This window comes from Eutrigla gurnardus, assembly GCF_963514095.1.
Source record: "Eutrigla gurnardus genome assembly, chromosome: 21".
Lineage (NCBI taxonomy): Eukaryota > Metazoa > Chordata > Actinopteri > Perciformes > Triglidae > Eutrigla > Eutrigla gurnardus.
The window spans coordinates 9098776-9115566 of NC_139932.1; the positions used below are offsets into that span (position 1 = coordinate 9098776).

A 16791-nucleotide genomic window follows, 5' to 3' on the forward strand; every position below is an offset into this window, starting at 1 on the left:
ACGCACTTAGGAATTCAAGTCAGGAAACCTCTTCTATGTGGGAGGAAGACCTAAGGCCGGCCCACAGGCGGTGGTTTTCGGGGAAGAGGTTACTGTATACTCTACGGTTCACCGGCGTGCTGCCAAAGGCCAGTCTTCTTCACACACCCCCACGTGACCGCCGATAACTCCATCAGACTAACGTCAACAACTGCGGGGGGCTCGACGCTGATCCAGCGCTTCAACGTGGATCTTCTATTATATGGCACTATTTTTTATTTATTTTTTTATTTTTTGACGCGCCTTGACGTATTTCTGTGGAAACTCTGAGATGTTTTGGTTCACGCAAGGACTGTGTTTTCTACCAGCGTTTCTGGTCGTCTGGTCCTCCAGCACTTTCATCGTTTCCTATATTATTGCGCTTTTCAGGCATGATGTCGATCTCATCTTTCCATACATAAGGTGAGTGTTTTGCGTGTTTTTGAAGGAGTGACAAAGTTGTTTCTTTGGGCTTTTTGAGTCAAATGTGAGTTAAAGAACGCGTGTGAGTGTGTTATTTTCAGTGATTTTGCTGTGAAGCAGACACGCTGAGTTTAGTTTCGTTTTCCTCCGCGGTGATTTGGCTGGTACCCAAACTCCAGCTGCACAACGCATCTGTCTCTTTACACCTCGTCTTTTCACTTCTGACTTTAAAGTTTGACTTTAATTTTTAAGAAGAGACGAAAAGTAGAAACATGGTCCTAAATCACGGTTCGCTATGCTTTACTGGACGCGTCTGGAATGTGAAGGGGGCTAAAACGCAAAATGTCTCGTTTCCCGTTTCAGTGACACAGGTGCGAACCCCCCGGAGAGCTGCGTGTTCGGCCTGATGACGTTCATCTCCGCGTGTGCAGGTATTTTCACTCCCATCACTGCAGAACATCTGACTCTTATTAGGCAACTTTGGGCTTTCCAAAGGGTGGAACCAAGCTTTCCAAAGCTGACAGTTCCTCTTTTTTGAAGAAGAAGAAAATGAAAGCAGAATGTTATTTTGTTGGGATGCAAGAGAAGAGTCATGGGGTTGCCATGATTGCATAATGTCACCCTTTCACACAGGGATAGCCACCATCTATGGCAGGTACAAGTTTGTGGAGAAGATGGGCACCGACTTCCGGGTGGTGAACCCACGTCTCAATAAAGCTGCTCTTGTGTTGGGGATGCTCGCCTGTTTCGGCATGTGTGTGGTTGCAACGTTCCAGGTAATACATCCTCCCACAAGGCGCACATTTATGATCTCGTGGAAATGATGTCATGCATACATTTTTCTTTCTGATTGCAGGAAACATTGGTGACAAAGGTTCATGATATAGGAGCTCTGCTGTTCTTTGTCTCCGGTGTCTTGTACATAATACTCCAGTCTGCTATATCATATCACGCCTATCCATATGAGTCCTCCAGGGGTGTGCGTCTGGCACGTTACGGTATCTCCATCCTCGCCTCTTTGGCATTTTTCCCCAGTATCCTTTCACACGAGTCGAATCTGTTCAAATACAGGAGTATAGTAGAGAGTCATCCACACTGAATGCACAAAGCCACTGTAAATTTTTCCTTCATGGATAATTCCAGCGGTCATCTGTGCGTTCTTCGTGAAACAAACCACACTGCACAGAAACACGGATGACAAGGTAGGCTGGCATGATCCGTTTAAAGCTCGAATCATGATCATAATCATCCGTTTAAATCACTGATGGAATAGTTTTTGTTGTTTCTAATGTCTTTCAGGACTATCCCTACCATGTAGCCAGCGCTGTATGTGAGTGGATCGTCGCCTTCAGCTTCATCTGCTTCTTCCTCACATACATCAACGATTTCAAGGTGAGTTTAACACCATCAAACGGATTTATATATATATATATATAAACATACTGCTGGAAGGGACTCTTATTTCTCTCCATTTCTCTTTCTTTCCTGTAGCTGTTTACCTTACGAGTGAAAACAGAATATGCGGAGTAGTCTTGGTGAGTCTGCAACTGCCAGCAAAGTGCCATCAGTATTTTCAAGTAGGAAAAAAAAAAATGTGCCTTGTTTGTTTTTGTAAAGCTTTTTATGCACATAACATTTTGTACGTTTGCATTTAAAATGTCACAGCTTTAATACGATTTTTTTTTACGTTTGTATCACCTGACTGAATTTCATCATGGGTTACCATGAGCACATTGTTATTTATATAACAGCTGACTTTAGAAACTGATCACAGCCTGTATCTTTATACTTTTTGTACGGCCTAATTTTTTTTGTCAGTGCGTTTATTGCTTGCTGCGTTCAAATGTCACTTTGCACTTTGGTCTCGTCTGTTGCCGAACCAGCGTGACGCATCCTGTCACCAGTAATAAGAGAAGTTCATCACACAGTGAAACACATGACAGCTCCATGTGGTTAGATGGGAATACCACTCAAACTAATAACGTGTTTGTCCGTGGGAACATGGTGCCGGGTGTTTTCAGTGAGACCACACTGAAACTGTAAGGAAATTACCAGAAACCTGCCTTGATTATTCATCAAATGCTGCCAGGAGTAGCAAGATGTATTTTTTTTTTTTTTTAGCATTTTCCATGTTTTCTTTGGACTGCTATGCCGTTGTGACCAACCCTGTAAAAAACTCTCTTTGTATGGATGTTCCAGTCCAGATCCTGGTCCTTACTGTAGGCTGCTCGTGAGCTCAGTGGTTTCAGCTGCTGCTGCTACACGGCTCAACGTTGCAGCTGTGGATGAGACGTTGCATGTGTCCTGAGGACAGCTCATGCTGTGGGGATGAGGCTATTGAATGAATTAGTTTCAGCTCGGTTTTACTGCAAATCAAATCTGTGATAAAATAAACAGGAGTTGACGCTAATTAGAATTAAAACGTTTTTCTGTGCTTATCGGGAGCAGATCAATAACGCCTTTTGTCCCTCTGCCTTAAAGCAGCGGACACGAGATTTAAGCAGTTCAACCAGGGTCTTCTCCTTCTACAGTTGTTGAATGTGGATTTTGTGGGGCAGAAAGAGGCAATCGTTCCATGAGGACACACAAAAAACAAGGGTACAAGTAGAGGCTGTGAAGCTGTATAGATGGAGACGGGACTAACGTACCAAAGAGAAAATCCTGTGCTGTAATGGTGGTCACATGAACAGGTTATTAGCTCGTCCACTACAGGAACTATATTTGGATGGAAAACTGTTTTTATTCAATTAAATTGGTACTGTGTTTCTTATGTCATGATGTACGACTGTGTATGACTGAAAAAAATGACTTTGATAAATAAAGATACTTTTTTTAAGCAACTGTTTTGAGTTTATTTCAGATCCAAAACTTCTTGCTTTTGTAAACAACGGGATTTCAAGTTTCTCATTAATAGTGTAACATGCATTCATAGAAATCTTATGTCAATTTTGCGCAAAACCTTTTTGACTTCACTGTTTGGGCACGTAGTCACAAGTCGTGATCAATGTAATGTAAAGTCGATACTGAAATAGTAAAAATGAAAATAAAAATCGGCTTAAATTATTCTGACAAGAGGTGGCATCACTTATTTACTTCTTAGTGCAAGTTTATTTACTCTTCAGTGGCTTGTGTGCAATATACAGATGCTTCCGGCAAAACATTTAAATTCAACAAACCCAATTGCAGATTATGTCATCTATGCAAATACCTAAAGCGGAGCCAGACAACATATGATTTATTGTCTTCCATCGGTGTCATGTAAGGCTGTTCTTCCTGTATTAACACATGCAGCAGCTTTAGAAAGTATTCAGACTTCACCTTTTGAGTCATAATAAGTTTCTAATATGTTTTTGCTTCAACATTATTGTGCATAAACCGCCCAAAAAAACTAAACACAATACATTTGAAATGTAAAACACAGAGTGCAAAATTGAAGAGGTCTGAATACTTTTCAGAGTCACTGGAAGGTATTTTTAAATGAACAATAGAAAGCAACAGAGGCCTCACACTGAATGGGTTGTAGTTTTTGTTCCTCCAAGATGGCCACCTGAAACTATTAGTGGAAACACACCGAATTACAATATGTGTGAAACATTCAAAGTATCCAAAATATATTTGGTCTCACTTTCAAATCGATTAGCGTTTCTCTAAAGGCATTCATAGCAATGTGACAATCAAATAACAACTTCTATAGTACATCATTAACTTCTTGTACAAAAATGACTTGCTACTGTTATGTTCAGAGGTTTACTGCCATCATAAACGACAGGGAAAAGTATTCCCTCTGTGAAAAACGTAGCAACACTGATGCAGTCACTGACTGACCGTAATTAACTAAATTTCAGTGCTTTCGCGCTACAACCAGTTCCCATTTCAGGCACTTACATTTGCACCTTTTCGCTGGTACTCCTTCACAGGCACACTGCAAACTACTTCTCTTTCTCAGTACAGGCCTACTGTAGCCCAGAATGGCCTTTACAGGAAGCTTTGTGGGTAATGCTGACAGCGGAAATGTCAGTCGCTGAACGATGACTCGCTGTCAGAGCTGGTGGCCGCAACATCTTGATCGTCCGTGCTCCTCGCCGCTCCATCAGGCATGGGGGCGTCTGGTGTTCTGTCATCAGTGGAGGAGATTGTTATTGGACAGTTTCACCAAAAGAAAATATATAAGATCATCACCAGGAACAGGAATAACACTCACTCAAGCAAGTTAGGATCCAAACCCTCCAGGACCATTTTATTCTTTATAGCCATAACTGGAACTCCCTGTGATAGAAAAAACATGCACTGAGATACAGAACACACAGATTCTGTTTGTTTGTTTTTATCTCTGTAGTCCATAAGAAGGTGCTTGTGATTATTTACCACTTGAACCATCTTCAGGTATCGCGCATAACTTGGGTCCTTGGCAACGGTCATGACGTTCTCTGCAGCTGCTTCTGCTTTTGGCGTCGTTGCAGGATCTGGTGCAGTCTGAGCGGGCTGCAACATGAAATGTACACATTACAAAGACAGTGGGAAGTAGGGACTGGTTTCGATGACTCGAATGCGGTACCTTATTTTGCATTTTTTAGGAGGTTGCAGATTGTGTGATTTGCAAATGCTTCATCTATCAGATGTTGAAGTGTATAATGCTGATAATTGATTAACTAGATGTGCGTTGTTTGGGTTTCTACTTTTATCACAATGTTTATGGAATAGCAAGAGGAATAGCTTGACATACTGGGAAATTTGCTTACTTGCAGAAGTTCTTATCAATCTAACCCTAACCCTTCCCTTCTCAAAAATCTCCTTTGTAATATGAATTTGTTGGTGCATCTACATAAAAATGCATATACATGGCTTTCTGAGGGAAACATTATAAACAAATGTTCAAGAAAATATTTGGCAGACCTGAATAATGCTCTATGCTTGTGTGCATGTCAGAATAGTCACCTCTGGGGGAGGCAGGGTCCCTACTGGTGCAGCATCCATTTGGCTCTGACTGATGGCTGTGGGTCCATTGGCCTGAGCAGGTTGCCGCTGACTGAGTCCATCTACTGTGACGTCCTCCAGCCCAGGAATGGAGGACAGCTGCTCAGAGCATTACAACAGATACATGATCAGTGCATGGGCATGACGTGTTTAAAGAGCGTGGTAAATCGCAGATCTCAAGAGCTCACCTTGGCTTCTAAAATGCACAGGGTCGTTTCAATCTGCTGTATGCGAAGAGATATATTTGCGAGTTTCTGTGGGAAAGAAGTTGGACAGATCAGGATGGGATTTGTGTGGACTGATTGGGGTAGCAGAAGCACATCAAACGGTCAAAAATCACAAGAAGATGTCCAAACCTCTTCACAAACTGTGGAGAAACGGTTGAGGAACCGGACCGTGTGCACAACAAACTGATTGAGGTAGGCGACGACTCTTCTCTGTTGAATAGCAGGAACCTGAACACAGATACCGCTTCTTTAAAAAGAGGAACCAAGGGTGTGATGCAGTCATTCACACTAATCATGTAAAGCATTGCATTCATTCAAAGTTAGTAGATGTTAGGAAACCACTGATCATTAACTAGAAGTTGAAAAGGAAGTCAGTCATGTAGGTGTCACTATGGAAGATTTATGCTGAATGCAAAAAAACTACAACTGAGCCACCTCACATAAAGTACAACAATGGCTAAATACTTAAATTAGCTTAAAGTCTGCTCCAAGAAACCGTTATTGCTACAGGTTAGGAATGCCTGTAAACGAGGCAGTTAATGACAACGAAAATGTTTAGGTAAACTAACGTCTGGCGTGCTATAACGACAACTGTCTTATCGTTTCCTCTTAGCCTTACGTTAGTTAGCTACCGTCAATGTCAGCTAGCGTTAGTTAGCTGCCGTCAAAGTTAGCAAGCTCTAGTTAGCTACCAACCTTGGAAAGATCAACACCAGACCCAACGATCGGCAGCCCGTCCTCGTCCATGTTGTTCCCGCAGATTACGGAAAGATTTCAGTTTTAAAAGCGATACTTTCGACTGACAAACGACAGAAAGCTGTATGCTGTAAAACGTTTCATGTGACTCCGAACTGTGTGTGAGCGTATCGTGACGTCAGGACGTTAGAATCAGCCAAGGGGTATTGGGAGTTGAGCTTTTATTTTGAAGTCTCATTCGCTGCCCGTGGAAAACAATAACATCCGGTTGTCTCGCAGCTACGTTTAACAATTTCGGAATATAACATCTTTATAAAGCTACTCAGCATTTCAATATGTGTTAAAATAACATCCAATTCAGTACTACTACTACTACTAATAATAATAATAATACCGAATTAATTACTAGTTTTTAAAGTTTAACATTAATTCAACAAAACATTGGCTCGAGGTTCACCAGTGAAACATCTGCTGATGAAGACCATGTTTATTCAGTTAGAAGTCTATAAAAAAAAAGCTAGAAGGAGCAGACACACACAGTCGTGAGACTTATTTTGAAAAGAGGAAACGCAGAGGAAGAGTTCAGGAAACGGGTGCTTGCGTTCTAACAGCGCATGTCAGCTATACAAACGTTAATTTACAGTTATTTCTCAGCGCGTCAGGAGACGTTTCGCACTAATGGAGGGTGTTGGGTCAATGGAGAAAATAAAAGGTACGTGTATTGATAATTTGCTAGCGCTGTCGTTTAATGCAGGCGATTTATGCTAGTCAGACAGTTAGCGGGACCCGTCTATTTAAAGGAATAGTGACAGCCAGAAACTGTCAGACTGGTGCTCCTGCATTAGAAATTAACTTGTTCCATTCATATAATAATACATCAACAAATGCGGTTCATTGTTCTGATGCATGAAGCACAGCTCTGAAGCACAGCTGCTGATGCTTTGCCACGTTGCTTTAAGTTTCAAACGCATCAAATAGATTTACCCAGCAATTATACGGGTTCATAGGCTTATGGTTCTCATTGGGTAGTTACAATAAAACAGACTCATCAGTTATTTTGCCATTTCTTTGATTGAGCAAATGATTACCTTGTATTATATTTCCAATGTGAAAGATGTTCTTTTAATAAATGCTGGAGGAGTTTGTTTGCAGGTGCTCTCTCTGATGAAAAAGCTCATTGCCGCCCCCACCAGACCATCTCTCACATTACACCTTCCCGTTTCAGACCCAAGTCTGCCTCTGTCATGCCTTCGCCTCCTGGTGCCTCCACTGCAGCTCCTGTCTGCTGCTATGTGGCAGCTGGCAAAGCAGAAAGACGTGATGAACTACGAGAGGCTTCAGGAGTTTGTGTTGGCGGTGACCGAGGCCGTCCCGGGGCTGATCAACCACAGACAGAGAGCCCAGCTCATTCTGGGTCTAAGAGCAAGGGTGAGCAGAAGTTGTGTATTTTGTCACAGACACGTTTGCTTTGGATAATTTTTGCGGTAACATTTTGTTGATATCTCAGTTGATTCTGGAGCTTTGCAAAGGCTCGGTCCGGGGCTCTGTTGATTCTCAAGTGATCCAGAACTATTTGGATAGACTCCCAATAACCTCTGCAAACACAGATGTAGGTACATCAATGGATTACAACATTATTAAAATAAATAATGCACCTTGAGTGACATGAATCTTATCTGTGGCAGTACAGGGACTCGGAGGTGAGAACGACAGAGTCCACCTTCGTTGCACTTGTTCAGAGCCTGCTGAAGGATCCAGTTGAGCGGGCATATTTCTTCCAGGTAAGACAGATTTAAATGAATTCTTAGTTTGAGAATACAACTAATACCTCCTATAGAAAATTGGCATTCAGTTATCTCTTACAGGAGGTGTTTCCAGTGGAATACGGGCCACAATACGATGCTGCTCTGCACGTGTTATTGTGGGAGCTGCTCTCAAAACTGGAAAAGCTGCTTCCAGTACCAGACTTAAAACAGGTCAGTCTGTCCATCCAGATGTCTCGGGTTGCTTTTTTCTTCAGCAATATATGTTATTTAGCACAAACTGTGATTACAGACTGCAGCCTGGCTCGGCTCTGCTCCCTCTGCGTTGGAGGAATGTGTTCAGTCCTCACCCGAAGAGCTGGGCTTCATCTTCGAGCACTACAAACATTCAGGACTACTGAAAATGCCGTGTGAGTAGAGCTGAAAATGATTAGTCCATCGACAGAATACATGTACGGATTTCTCTGCTGTTTTATAGGCTAAAGAGGCAGACAATTCATTGATAAAAGTAATAAGAAAGTCCCGTTAGAGTACAGTTTTTCAACCAGTGACTCCTTGTTTTTGTAGATGGCCCTTCATCCACCATCGGTACCTGCATCATGTCTGCTTTATCCATTCCCCCCTCGCAAAAGACAAACATCTCTGTCGGACTGGAATCAATCCACAACTATGCAAATATCCTAAGCCCCGTCACTTTTGTTGGAGCGGACCAGTACAGCGTCGTTGCCGTCTACACGGAAGTCGAAGTCGGAGCATCTCAAGTCGACGAAGAGATGATCGAATCGGCCGAAGTGCAGGTTCAAACGGATTTCTATGAAGAGGAGATAATGGCCGCTAGCGCGGATAACGGCGGCGGTGAGGAGGCGACCGGCTTGAGGGCAGAAGAAAGTGAAACCGTTGATGTCGCCAAAGCTCTGGAGACTCTGACGAAAACGTTTGCACTGAGGAAGGAGAGCCTCAGTCAAGATGTAGTGACGGGAAGGAGCAATGATTCGTCCCTTCATGATGAGCTTGGGTCGGGTAATGCACCAGATGATGGACATGAAGCAAGTGACGAGAAAAGACAAGATGTTGGAGAGTTGAAGCAGGATTTCCAACCTGGTGGCGTGGAGAGCACTTTGAGCTCTTGTACAGACTCGAGGGATGAGCATGAATCATTTTGTGTCCATGAAGGAATGACGGACGTCCCCAGTGAGGATCCGGTCTCTGAAACGTCTCCCAGTTCAACTAATGTGCGCCGATCCACTCGTCTGCAGATGAAGACCTCACCCAGTTGGCAGGAGATGTGCAAAATCCAGAAGTCTTCCAGAGAAAGTGGAGAAGAACCAAAAATGTACAAAAACAATTCATACTGTAAAACTGTAATTGCTTCCTCTTTTGAGATATTATTTTTATTATTATTATTTTTTATTTCACCAGGAGCAAAGCTGGTGTATCAAATGCCCCCTCTGTTGTTGCCATCAAAGGAATCAACAAAGGTAATATTCTGACATGAAGATGAGAAACATCGTTGGACGTTTTAAAGTAAAAATCCACCTGTCATTCTCACACTTTTTTTTTTTTTTTTTTTGCAGGACAGTCGGACGAGTTCATATCCATCATCTTTACCTGCTCCAAGTGTCCCTTCCACAACTCTGAGGAAAACAGTCCTCCTCATTTCCACATGCAGAGTGTTCACCCGGAAATATACAGGACTCTCCCAGGAGCCAAATTCACACCGTCTCCTTCGAGCACAGATGAGATCTTTACATCCATTAAACTTTTCCCCAAAGGAACCATGGAGGAGAGCAAAGCCGAGCAGCCTGACAATCAAAGCGAAGGAAATGTGTCTCAGCCCCAAAGCAGACAGAAGGCCTTATCCTGTGAAACGTGCGGAAAGACGTTCACCCGGTCGTCGGACGTGAGGCGACACCAGCTGACGCACACCGGGGAGAGACCGTTTAGTTGCTCGCAGTGTGACCGAACCTTTCAACACTCATGGGATCTCGCTAAACACGAGAGCAAGCATCACGGCGTGGCCATTTTCTTCGCCTGCCAGCTGTGCGGAAGCTCCTTCGCCAACCTCCGAGCGCTCACAGTCCACCACAAGAAGTCCCACTCGCAGGAGAGCCAGCTCCCTCAGATCTGCTCCATCTGCAGCCATAGATTCTCCACCTTCGCCGAGCTGCTCGAGCACAGGAAGTCTCACGTCACCACGAAGCGCTACATCTGCCGGCAGTGCGGCGAGGGCTTCGACTCCCTGCTCGCGCGCTCCCAGCACCGGCAGGTGCATCAGGTGAAGAGCCAGTTCAAGTGTCCACACTGCGAGAAGACGTACACTCGGCGATCGGACGTGAAGAGGCACCTGTCCACCCACACCGGGGAGCGACCGTACCAGTGCAACCAGTGCAGCAAGCGGTTCTCGCTCCGCTTTATGTACATGAAACACCTCCGGGTTCACACGGGGGAGCGGCCTTTCCAGTGCTCCCACTGCCCCAAGAGGTTCACCCTGGTGTCCGTGCTGGCCAGACACGAGAGGATGCACACCGGCGAGAAACCGTTCCTCTGCTCTCAGTGTGGGAAGGGCTTCCTGTCGCAGGGAGAGCTGTCGAAACACCACAGGTCACATGTGGACGACAGGCCCTACTCCTGCCCTCAGTGCGACAAACGCTTCAAAAGCAAGAAAACCCAGCAGGAGCATATCGTCTCCCACACCGGCGCCCGCCCGTACCCCTGCACCTACTGCGGGAAGGGCTTCACCAAGCCGTACGCGCTGACCAGACACAACCTCATTCACACGGGGGAGAGGCCGTTCCCCTGCGGACACTGCGAGAAGTCGTTCCTCACCCTCGGCGAGGCTCAGCTGCATCAGCGCATTCACACGGGGGAGAGGCCGTACCCCTGCAACGCCTGCGAGCTCAAGTTCAAGAGCTCGTCGGAGCTGGCGCGACACAAGCGGAGCCACTCGGGGCTGAAGCCGCTGAAGCCGAACTGCGAGCAGTGCATGAAAACGTTCACGTCCAAGGCCAAGCTTAAGAAACACATGGAGAAGCACAGGGAAGAGGGAGAGGCAGCGCAGTCTGTGGACTCTATACAGCCTGAGGAATCAAATCATTAATTGAATAATGTCAGAGGATTGCTTGAGTTCAGATATTTAGCTTTATCAAATATAACAAGTTGTGATCAGGAGGGAAAATGTGTCTGCATGTCTTGACTGTACAGCCTTTACTATCAAGCGTGGACATGGAGTGATTGGAACTGTTGTATCCACTCCATGATTAATCATTTTGACATATCCCTGTTTCATGTGGCTTCACTTTCTTGTCTCCACTTTGCCTTTACTTTTGCAACGGGGACGTTCCAGTTCTGTTTGAGAAACACAATAATTAAATACATTTTTCATTCCATACACTGTCTTTCTGTGTCTACTATGATATTGTTAGTCAGTGGGGTACACAGACAGTCTCGGTTTTAAATTAAACTAAATAAAGAAAATGAGAAATAAACACAACAAGGCATGGCACTATAATATGGAAATGTTGGCCAAAACAGTTGTGATAATTACCAAAATATGCTTAAAACTCTTAAAATTAGGGTTAGGGTTAGGGTTAGTTAAACATACTGGAATCACTTAACATTTTGTTTGCGATTATCCCGATAATGCAATTTGCAATGAAATTGTTTGTTTTTGAGTGAAAACTCAAAAACAACTAGATTAATGTGTACAGCACTTTAGTTTATGTCTATAATGACCTGCAAAACTCACGACATTCCCATCGGCCTCAACTTTGTATTCAGTCCTAATTAATATGCCTAACTAAGATTGTGCACAAAGGTAAACATACAGTAAATACCTGCTTAGCATGTTAGCATGCTGACGTTAGCATTTAGCTCAAAGCACTGCTGTGCCTAAGAACAGCTTCACAGCTGGTAGCTTGACTGTAGACTCCTGGTTTTACCATTTCAGGCCTGGAAACAAATGTTCAAATGCATTTCAAGACGGGATAATTGCTCTTTGGTAGAACTTCACACAGCACTTTGACATACGTGCCGTCTAGACACGGCTTTGTCTTGAGGTTCACAATGAGCCAGAAAGGTTGGGGAACTCTTGCTTTTATGGTGTCTGTTTCAAAAGGGCAGACAAAGGAGAGGTTCCCCCGCGGCCCTTCATCCCCCCGGGCCGTGTTTTCAAGGAGCTGCGTTGGAGGTGCCTTTGAAATCTCATCCTGCATGTGTCAGGTGATGTATCTCCTTCATTTCTGTCCGGCGTGCACATAAAACCCAGTGAGCTGATGGTTATGGAGCAAATATTAATTATAAACATCATAAACATAACTCAGATTTCCTCCACAGACCTCCAGCTGTCTGTGGTAACATCCCTCTGTCTTCACATACTGGGTGGAGAACAAGGTCCTTTAATCGTGTCTGTGTAACCCGGCAAACACTTGAGAAATCCACGGATGAGTTATTGCGGTCGGTCACACCTCATTTTTGTATATGTTGAGCTATTTTCTGCAACCCAAAACACTTAAGGGTGTAAGACTGTGTGTACAGCATGAGACTAGACTAGATTGTAGTTCTGCACACCCTTCTTTATCCGCCCCGGACAATCTATCTGGATATTCCCCTCTCTGTCATCACGTCAATATCATGCTGGCCCCTATAAAAAGAGCTGCGTGAATGTGTTTAATTAACTGAGAGGCTTTAATTAGCTCCGATGAGGCGGAGGGTTGATGGCGAGGGAAGCCGCCGGTGCAGAGCAGGAATATTACACTGGCAGCATCATTTAACGGGGGACCAACAAAGAGGAGTTACAGTGCCGTCAAAGGGGGGGGATCTATTTTTAGCGTTGCGTATGTGCATCAGTGTTTTTTGAGTTGTTAGTGACAAAACCACAATAACTAGGGTTAGCATGATGTGAAACAAAATGGTGTATAAATTCAAGTTTTTTGAGTCGTGGTTCAACTTTACATTTGATTTTATTCACATTTTTATGGGAGATATGGCCACTAATTAATGCATTCATGATTGCGACTTTGCTGTTTTCTTAAAATGCTTCACAAAAGGACAAAGAGCATGTTCCCTGAGCATTGTGGGAAGTCAAAATTCTGTTATTACGTCGACTCACATTGTTGAGCTGATAGATTGTGTCACCATAATATTAAAGGTGCCAATGATGAAAGTTTTTACTTTTAAAAAAAGAAATCTCACACACTCTGTGTAGACAGTAGGAGAGTTTCCACCGGTTAATTTGTGCCACAAATGCAAGTAAAACTCAAAACAAATATCCCCTCCACACCGAGAGAGGGTGTGCATGGGTGGCTTTCAGGTCCTTACCACTGCAATCCCCTCTCGCCTTGACCCGAGCGAGGTGCATCAGCCAGCTGCCAGATGTCTCGGTGTGACCGTCAGCGCAGGAATTTGAAGAGCTGGTGACCACGCAGGTGGAAGGAAACGCCTGAAATAAACGGATAAATACGGCGAAGACAAGGAAGCTGTGGAGGCAGATAACGGGGCGACGCGACACCCATCGGCGTGATTTACGGTCCGGTCGGCGTTTGTGGTCTTGATGGCGGATTAATGACCAGTCATAAAGAAGTCGGGGGGATTGTGTGTTGCATGAGAACGAGAGTGAAACACCGATAGAAGAAAAAAAAGGAGAGGAGGGTTGTTCCGAAGAGAGAGAGAGGGGAGTAGATAAAAACCGGGACCATGAGCTCCGCACTGCCTTATAACTCGCTGTCAGCTCGGCCGAGTCCCAGCAGGCAAGTCTTGGACTGGGAACACCAGCAGCTGGCTGTGCGACGACTTTCCTCTCCGCGGGGTCTCGACCTGCTCCCTCCGCCTCCTCTTCCCCGCCGACCCTCCCTGATACCCGGCTACCTGCTGTCCCCCTACCAAGAGCAGGACGAGCAGCTCCGGCAGCAGCACCAGCGACTGTCCTTTTGCGTGTGCTCAGAGGCCTCCCTGGCGCCCCCTGCCCCTCCACCTGTGGGCGCCGGCCCACCCTGCTGCCGCCCAGTGGGAGTCATGCACCTCCTGCGCCTGGGTCTCCTGGCCTTCAGCTGCCTGTTCTGGGCAGCCGGCCTCGCCATCTTCACCCTGGGTGTGTGGGCACAGATCTCTCTGGCAGACTTCATGCTGTTGTCCGCCAACCGCTACCCCAACGCCCCGCTCATCCTCCTGACCACAGGGGCAGCCGTCACGGCCTGGGGCTTCCTGGGCTGTCTCGGGGTGGCGGCAAACCTGCCCTGCGTGCTCAGGGCTTATGGTTTCTTTCAACTTGCTGCACTTATAGCCGGTTTGGCAGCAGGACTCTCGGGTCTCTTCTATCGTGAAGACATCGCCGGAGGGTTTCGCAGCGGCTTACAGCGAGCGGTGGCCGGCTACACCAAGGATGAAGGCCGTGCCGATGCATTAGACAGCCTGCAGAGGGCCCTGGAGTGTTGTGGGGCTGAGGGTTGGCGTGACTGGCTCACTTCGGACTGGGCTATCCAACACATGACCTTCCTGCCCAACGAGAACGGCACCTCGGTGTCCCTGCCGGACAGCTGCTGCGCGAGGCGGAAGGGCTGCAGGAATCGACCTCTCCTGTCGGATGACGTTGAGGGCGTGGCGGCTGCAGGGATCCACCCACACGGCTGCTTCCGCAAAGTCTTCAGTTTGGTCAACGACAACGTCTTCCACATCGCCGCCACCGTGTTGGGATTGGCCTTCACCCAGATCGGAGGCATCGCCCTGGCCTGTCTGCTGGCCAACAAACTGGCACCAAGGCAACAATAACGTCTGGTGGCAACTTTAAAGAATGAGGCAATTTGCACAAAGGATTGATTAGGATTGGGAATCAACTATGTCCTTAAAGAGTAAGAGTTGCAAAGTGTTGGGAGATATTTCGGGCTTCCAGGTTTGTTCAGTTTCCGTGTAACGATGTCAGGTGATCAGTATTTCGAGACCTTCCATGACTTGGGTGGTCCTGAAACTATTCTATGAAAAACATGGTTCTTTGACCAAACAGTCAAAGGTAGAAACCTTGTGTACACAGAAATGTAAAGAGAGAAATCAACTACGACGATTATATTAAGTATATTACTATTACTTGCTGGCTCAACAATGGATTATTTGAGCAACTAGCATGATGAAAACATATATATCCAAAAGACTCCTTTGTTTCCATGTTAAGGAACGTTGAGGATCATGAACATTAAATGGGAACTTGGTGGTTAAAAAAATCAAACTAAAGGAAGCAGCAACTCCTCACACTTTGCAACTCTTTGTTGTTTGCCCGATTCTGTCTTCTGCACAATTTTAAATGCCTTTTTGATTGATTGTGGGTGGGAGGAGCGGTGGGGTGGTGGGTTAGGAGTTTCCACTTGATACCTGCAAAAGAGACTGTCTGACACATCAAATCTGTAAATCTCTAAAAACCAGAAATCAGACTCTGCTCTCTGAACGTGTTTCGTTTAAATGTCGGCATGGATTATCATGACTCATTATATGGAATGTAAAAAAAACAATTATTTAAGGTGTACACTCATTCTGGTTGATCCTGGGATTTACTCCACTTCGATGCACAGGAATGTTCACCAGCAGTTTTCCACTTCAGATGTTTTAGTCCGGGCTGCGTTCAGCAGATGTTCGTGTCCGCATCATTTAGTTCTTCCATCACAAAGACTACACTGTGCTGGAATGGTGCGTTTAAATAAGCTATGGCTGTCTGTGATTTTTTTGTGCTGTTTACATCTGACAGGCTGTAATGTTGAGATGCTTTGGTGGAAAAAAAAGCTTCTCCTAGACGTCTGTGTTTAAACTTTATTTAAATGAATATTGTGAATAGCCCTTTTGAATGTGAAATGCCCGCCTACGTTAGCATGACCCAGATGATCGCAACATAAAACTCATGTTGACAAATAAATATCTCAAAATTGTGGTAAATATATTAACACGCATGACTGAAACTGTATACTATATCTGTCAAAAAATAAACAAAAAATCTTTGTCTCGTTACAGGATATGATATTGATTTGATGCTGGCAATGGGAATGTCAAGGTCTTCTGCCCGTGCCTATATTGAATATATGAATGCAACAGCATTCTTGTAATCTTACATTGATGTACTTTGGTATAGGCTATAAACAGCATACAGTGTCGGTCTAAAGCATTTGAAGTATCTAACGTCTAACAGTTATTGAATCACTGAAGGGCACTTTTGGGGTTTTAACGTCAGTGTTTCCCTCTTAAAGGTGAATAAGTGAAGATTATATCCGTCATCCTGACAGGTTGCAGGTTGGAACCTCCTGTCTGCATTTTAACGAGCGTTAGAAACAGCTTGATTCGACCAGGAAGGCCGTGCTGGAAGTGTGCCAGGGTGGTAAATTCTGGGAGTGGTCAATCCTCACCGAGACCTCTGGACGGGAAATTCTGAATCATGGCCGACTGAACGACGTCTCATTTCTACCACCTGACACGATGGTGATTAGACCTGCCCTTGAAGGGAGACGGCACAGAGACGCACTGCTGAGTGGGGGAAAACACGACAGCATGACCCAACATTGATTAGTTTATGGAGCAGAAAATCATGAACTCCATCCTCCGTTAAAATTGGGCAATATGAAGTTCACACACAGTAATCCCAATGATTCCCTTAAAGGAAAACACCACCGCATTTCCATACTGAACTATGTTCTGCTCTGATCTTAGACGAGGTGATATAT

The 16791-nt window shown here is 45.0% G+C and overlaps 4 protein-coding genes across 5 annotated transcripts; 3 read left to right on the forward strand and 1 right to left on the reverse strand.

Annotated features, from left to right (window-relative positions):
• The first annotated feature begins 65 nt into the window (after positions 1-65).
• Positions 66-3800, forward strand: dram1 (DNA-damage regulated autophagy modulator 1). The gene is made up of 7 exons (XM_084039283.1): positions 66-441; positions 805-872; positions 1075-1217; positions 1298-1475; positions 1585-1643; positions 1741-1833; positions 1933-3800. The coding sequence occupies exons 1-7, from the start codon at positions 311-313 to the stop codon at positions 1969-1971; spliced, it is 711 nt and encodes a 236-aa protein (XP_083895409.1). The 5' UTR covers positions 66-310; the 3' UTR covers positions 1972-3800.
• Positions 3269-6510, reverse strand: washc3 (WASH complex subunit 3). Its single transcript, XM_084039284.1, has 7 exons — positions 6339-6510; positions 5772-5870; positions 5604-5669; positions 5377-5514; positions 4807-4923; positions 4643-4707; positions 3269-4555 (listed from the first exon to the last, which is right to left on the reverse strand). The coding sequence occupies exons 1-7, from the start codon at positions 6387-6389 to the stop codon at positions 4456-4458; spliced, it is 636 nt and encodes a 211-aa protein (XP_083895410.1). The 5' UTR covers positions 6390-6510; the 3' UTR covers positions 3269-4455.
• Positions 6511-6867: 357 nt separating this feature from the next.
• LOC311032469 (uncharacterized protein) lies at positions 6868-11487 on the forward strand. 2 transcript variants are annotated; one of them, XM_084039266.1, is made up of 9 exons: positions 6868-7050; positions 7564-7766; positions 7846-7947; positions 8024-8119; positions 8204-8314; positions 8394-8511; positions 8669-9434; positions 9521-9579; positions 9676-11487. In XM_084039266.1, the coding sequence occupies exons 1-9, from the start codon at positions 7017-7019 to the stop codon at positions 11196-11198; spliced, it is 3012 nt and encodes a 1003-aa protein (XP_083895392.1). In that variant the 5' UTR covers positions 6868-7016; the 3' UTR covers positions 11199-11487. The 2 variants fall into 2 exon arrangements, with proteins under 2 accessions (XP_083895392.1, XP_083895393.1); XM_084039267.1 differs by lacking the exons at positions 6868-7050; positions 7564-7766 and having other exon boundaries at positions 7835-7947; positions 8029-8119.
• A 1972-nt stretch (positions 11488-13459) lies between these two features.
• LOC311032510 (tetraspanin-7-like) lies at positions 13460-15630 on the forward strand. Its single transcript, XM_084039355.1, has one exon. It carries the CDS (start codon positions 13793-13795, stop codon positions 14861-14863), a length of 1071 nt encoding a protein of 356 aa, XP_083895481.1. The 5' UTR covers positions 13460-13792; the 3' UTR covers positions 14864-15630.
• Positions 15631-16791: the final 1161 nt, after the last annotated feature.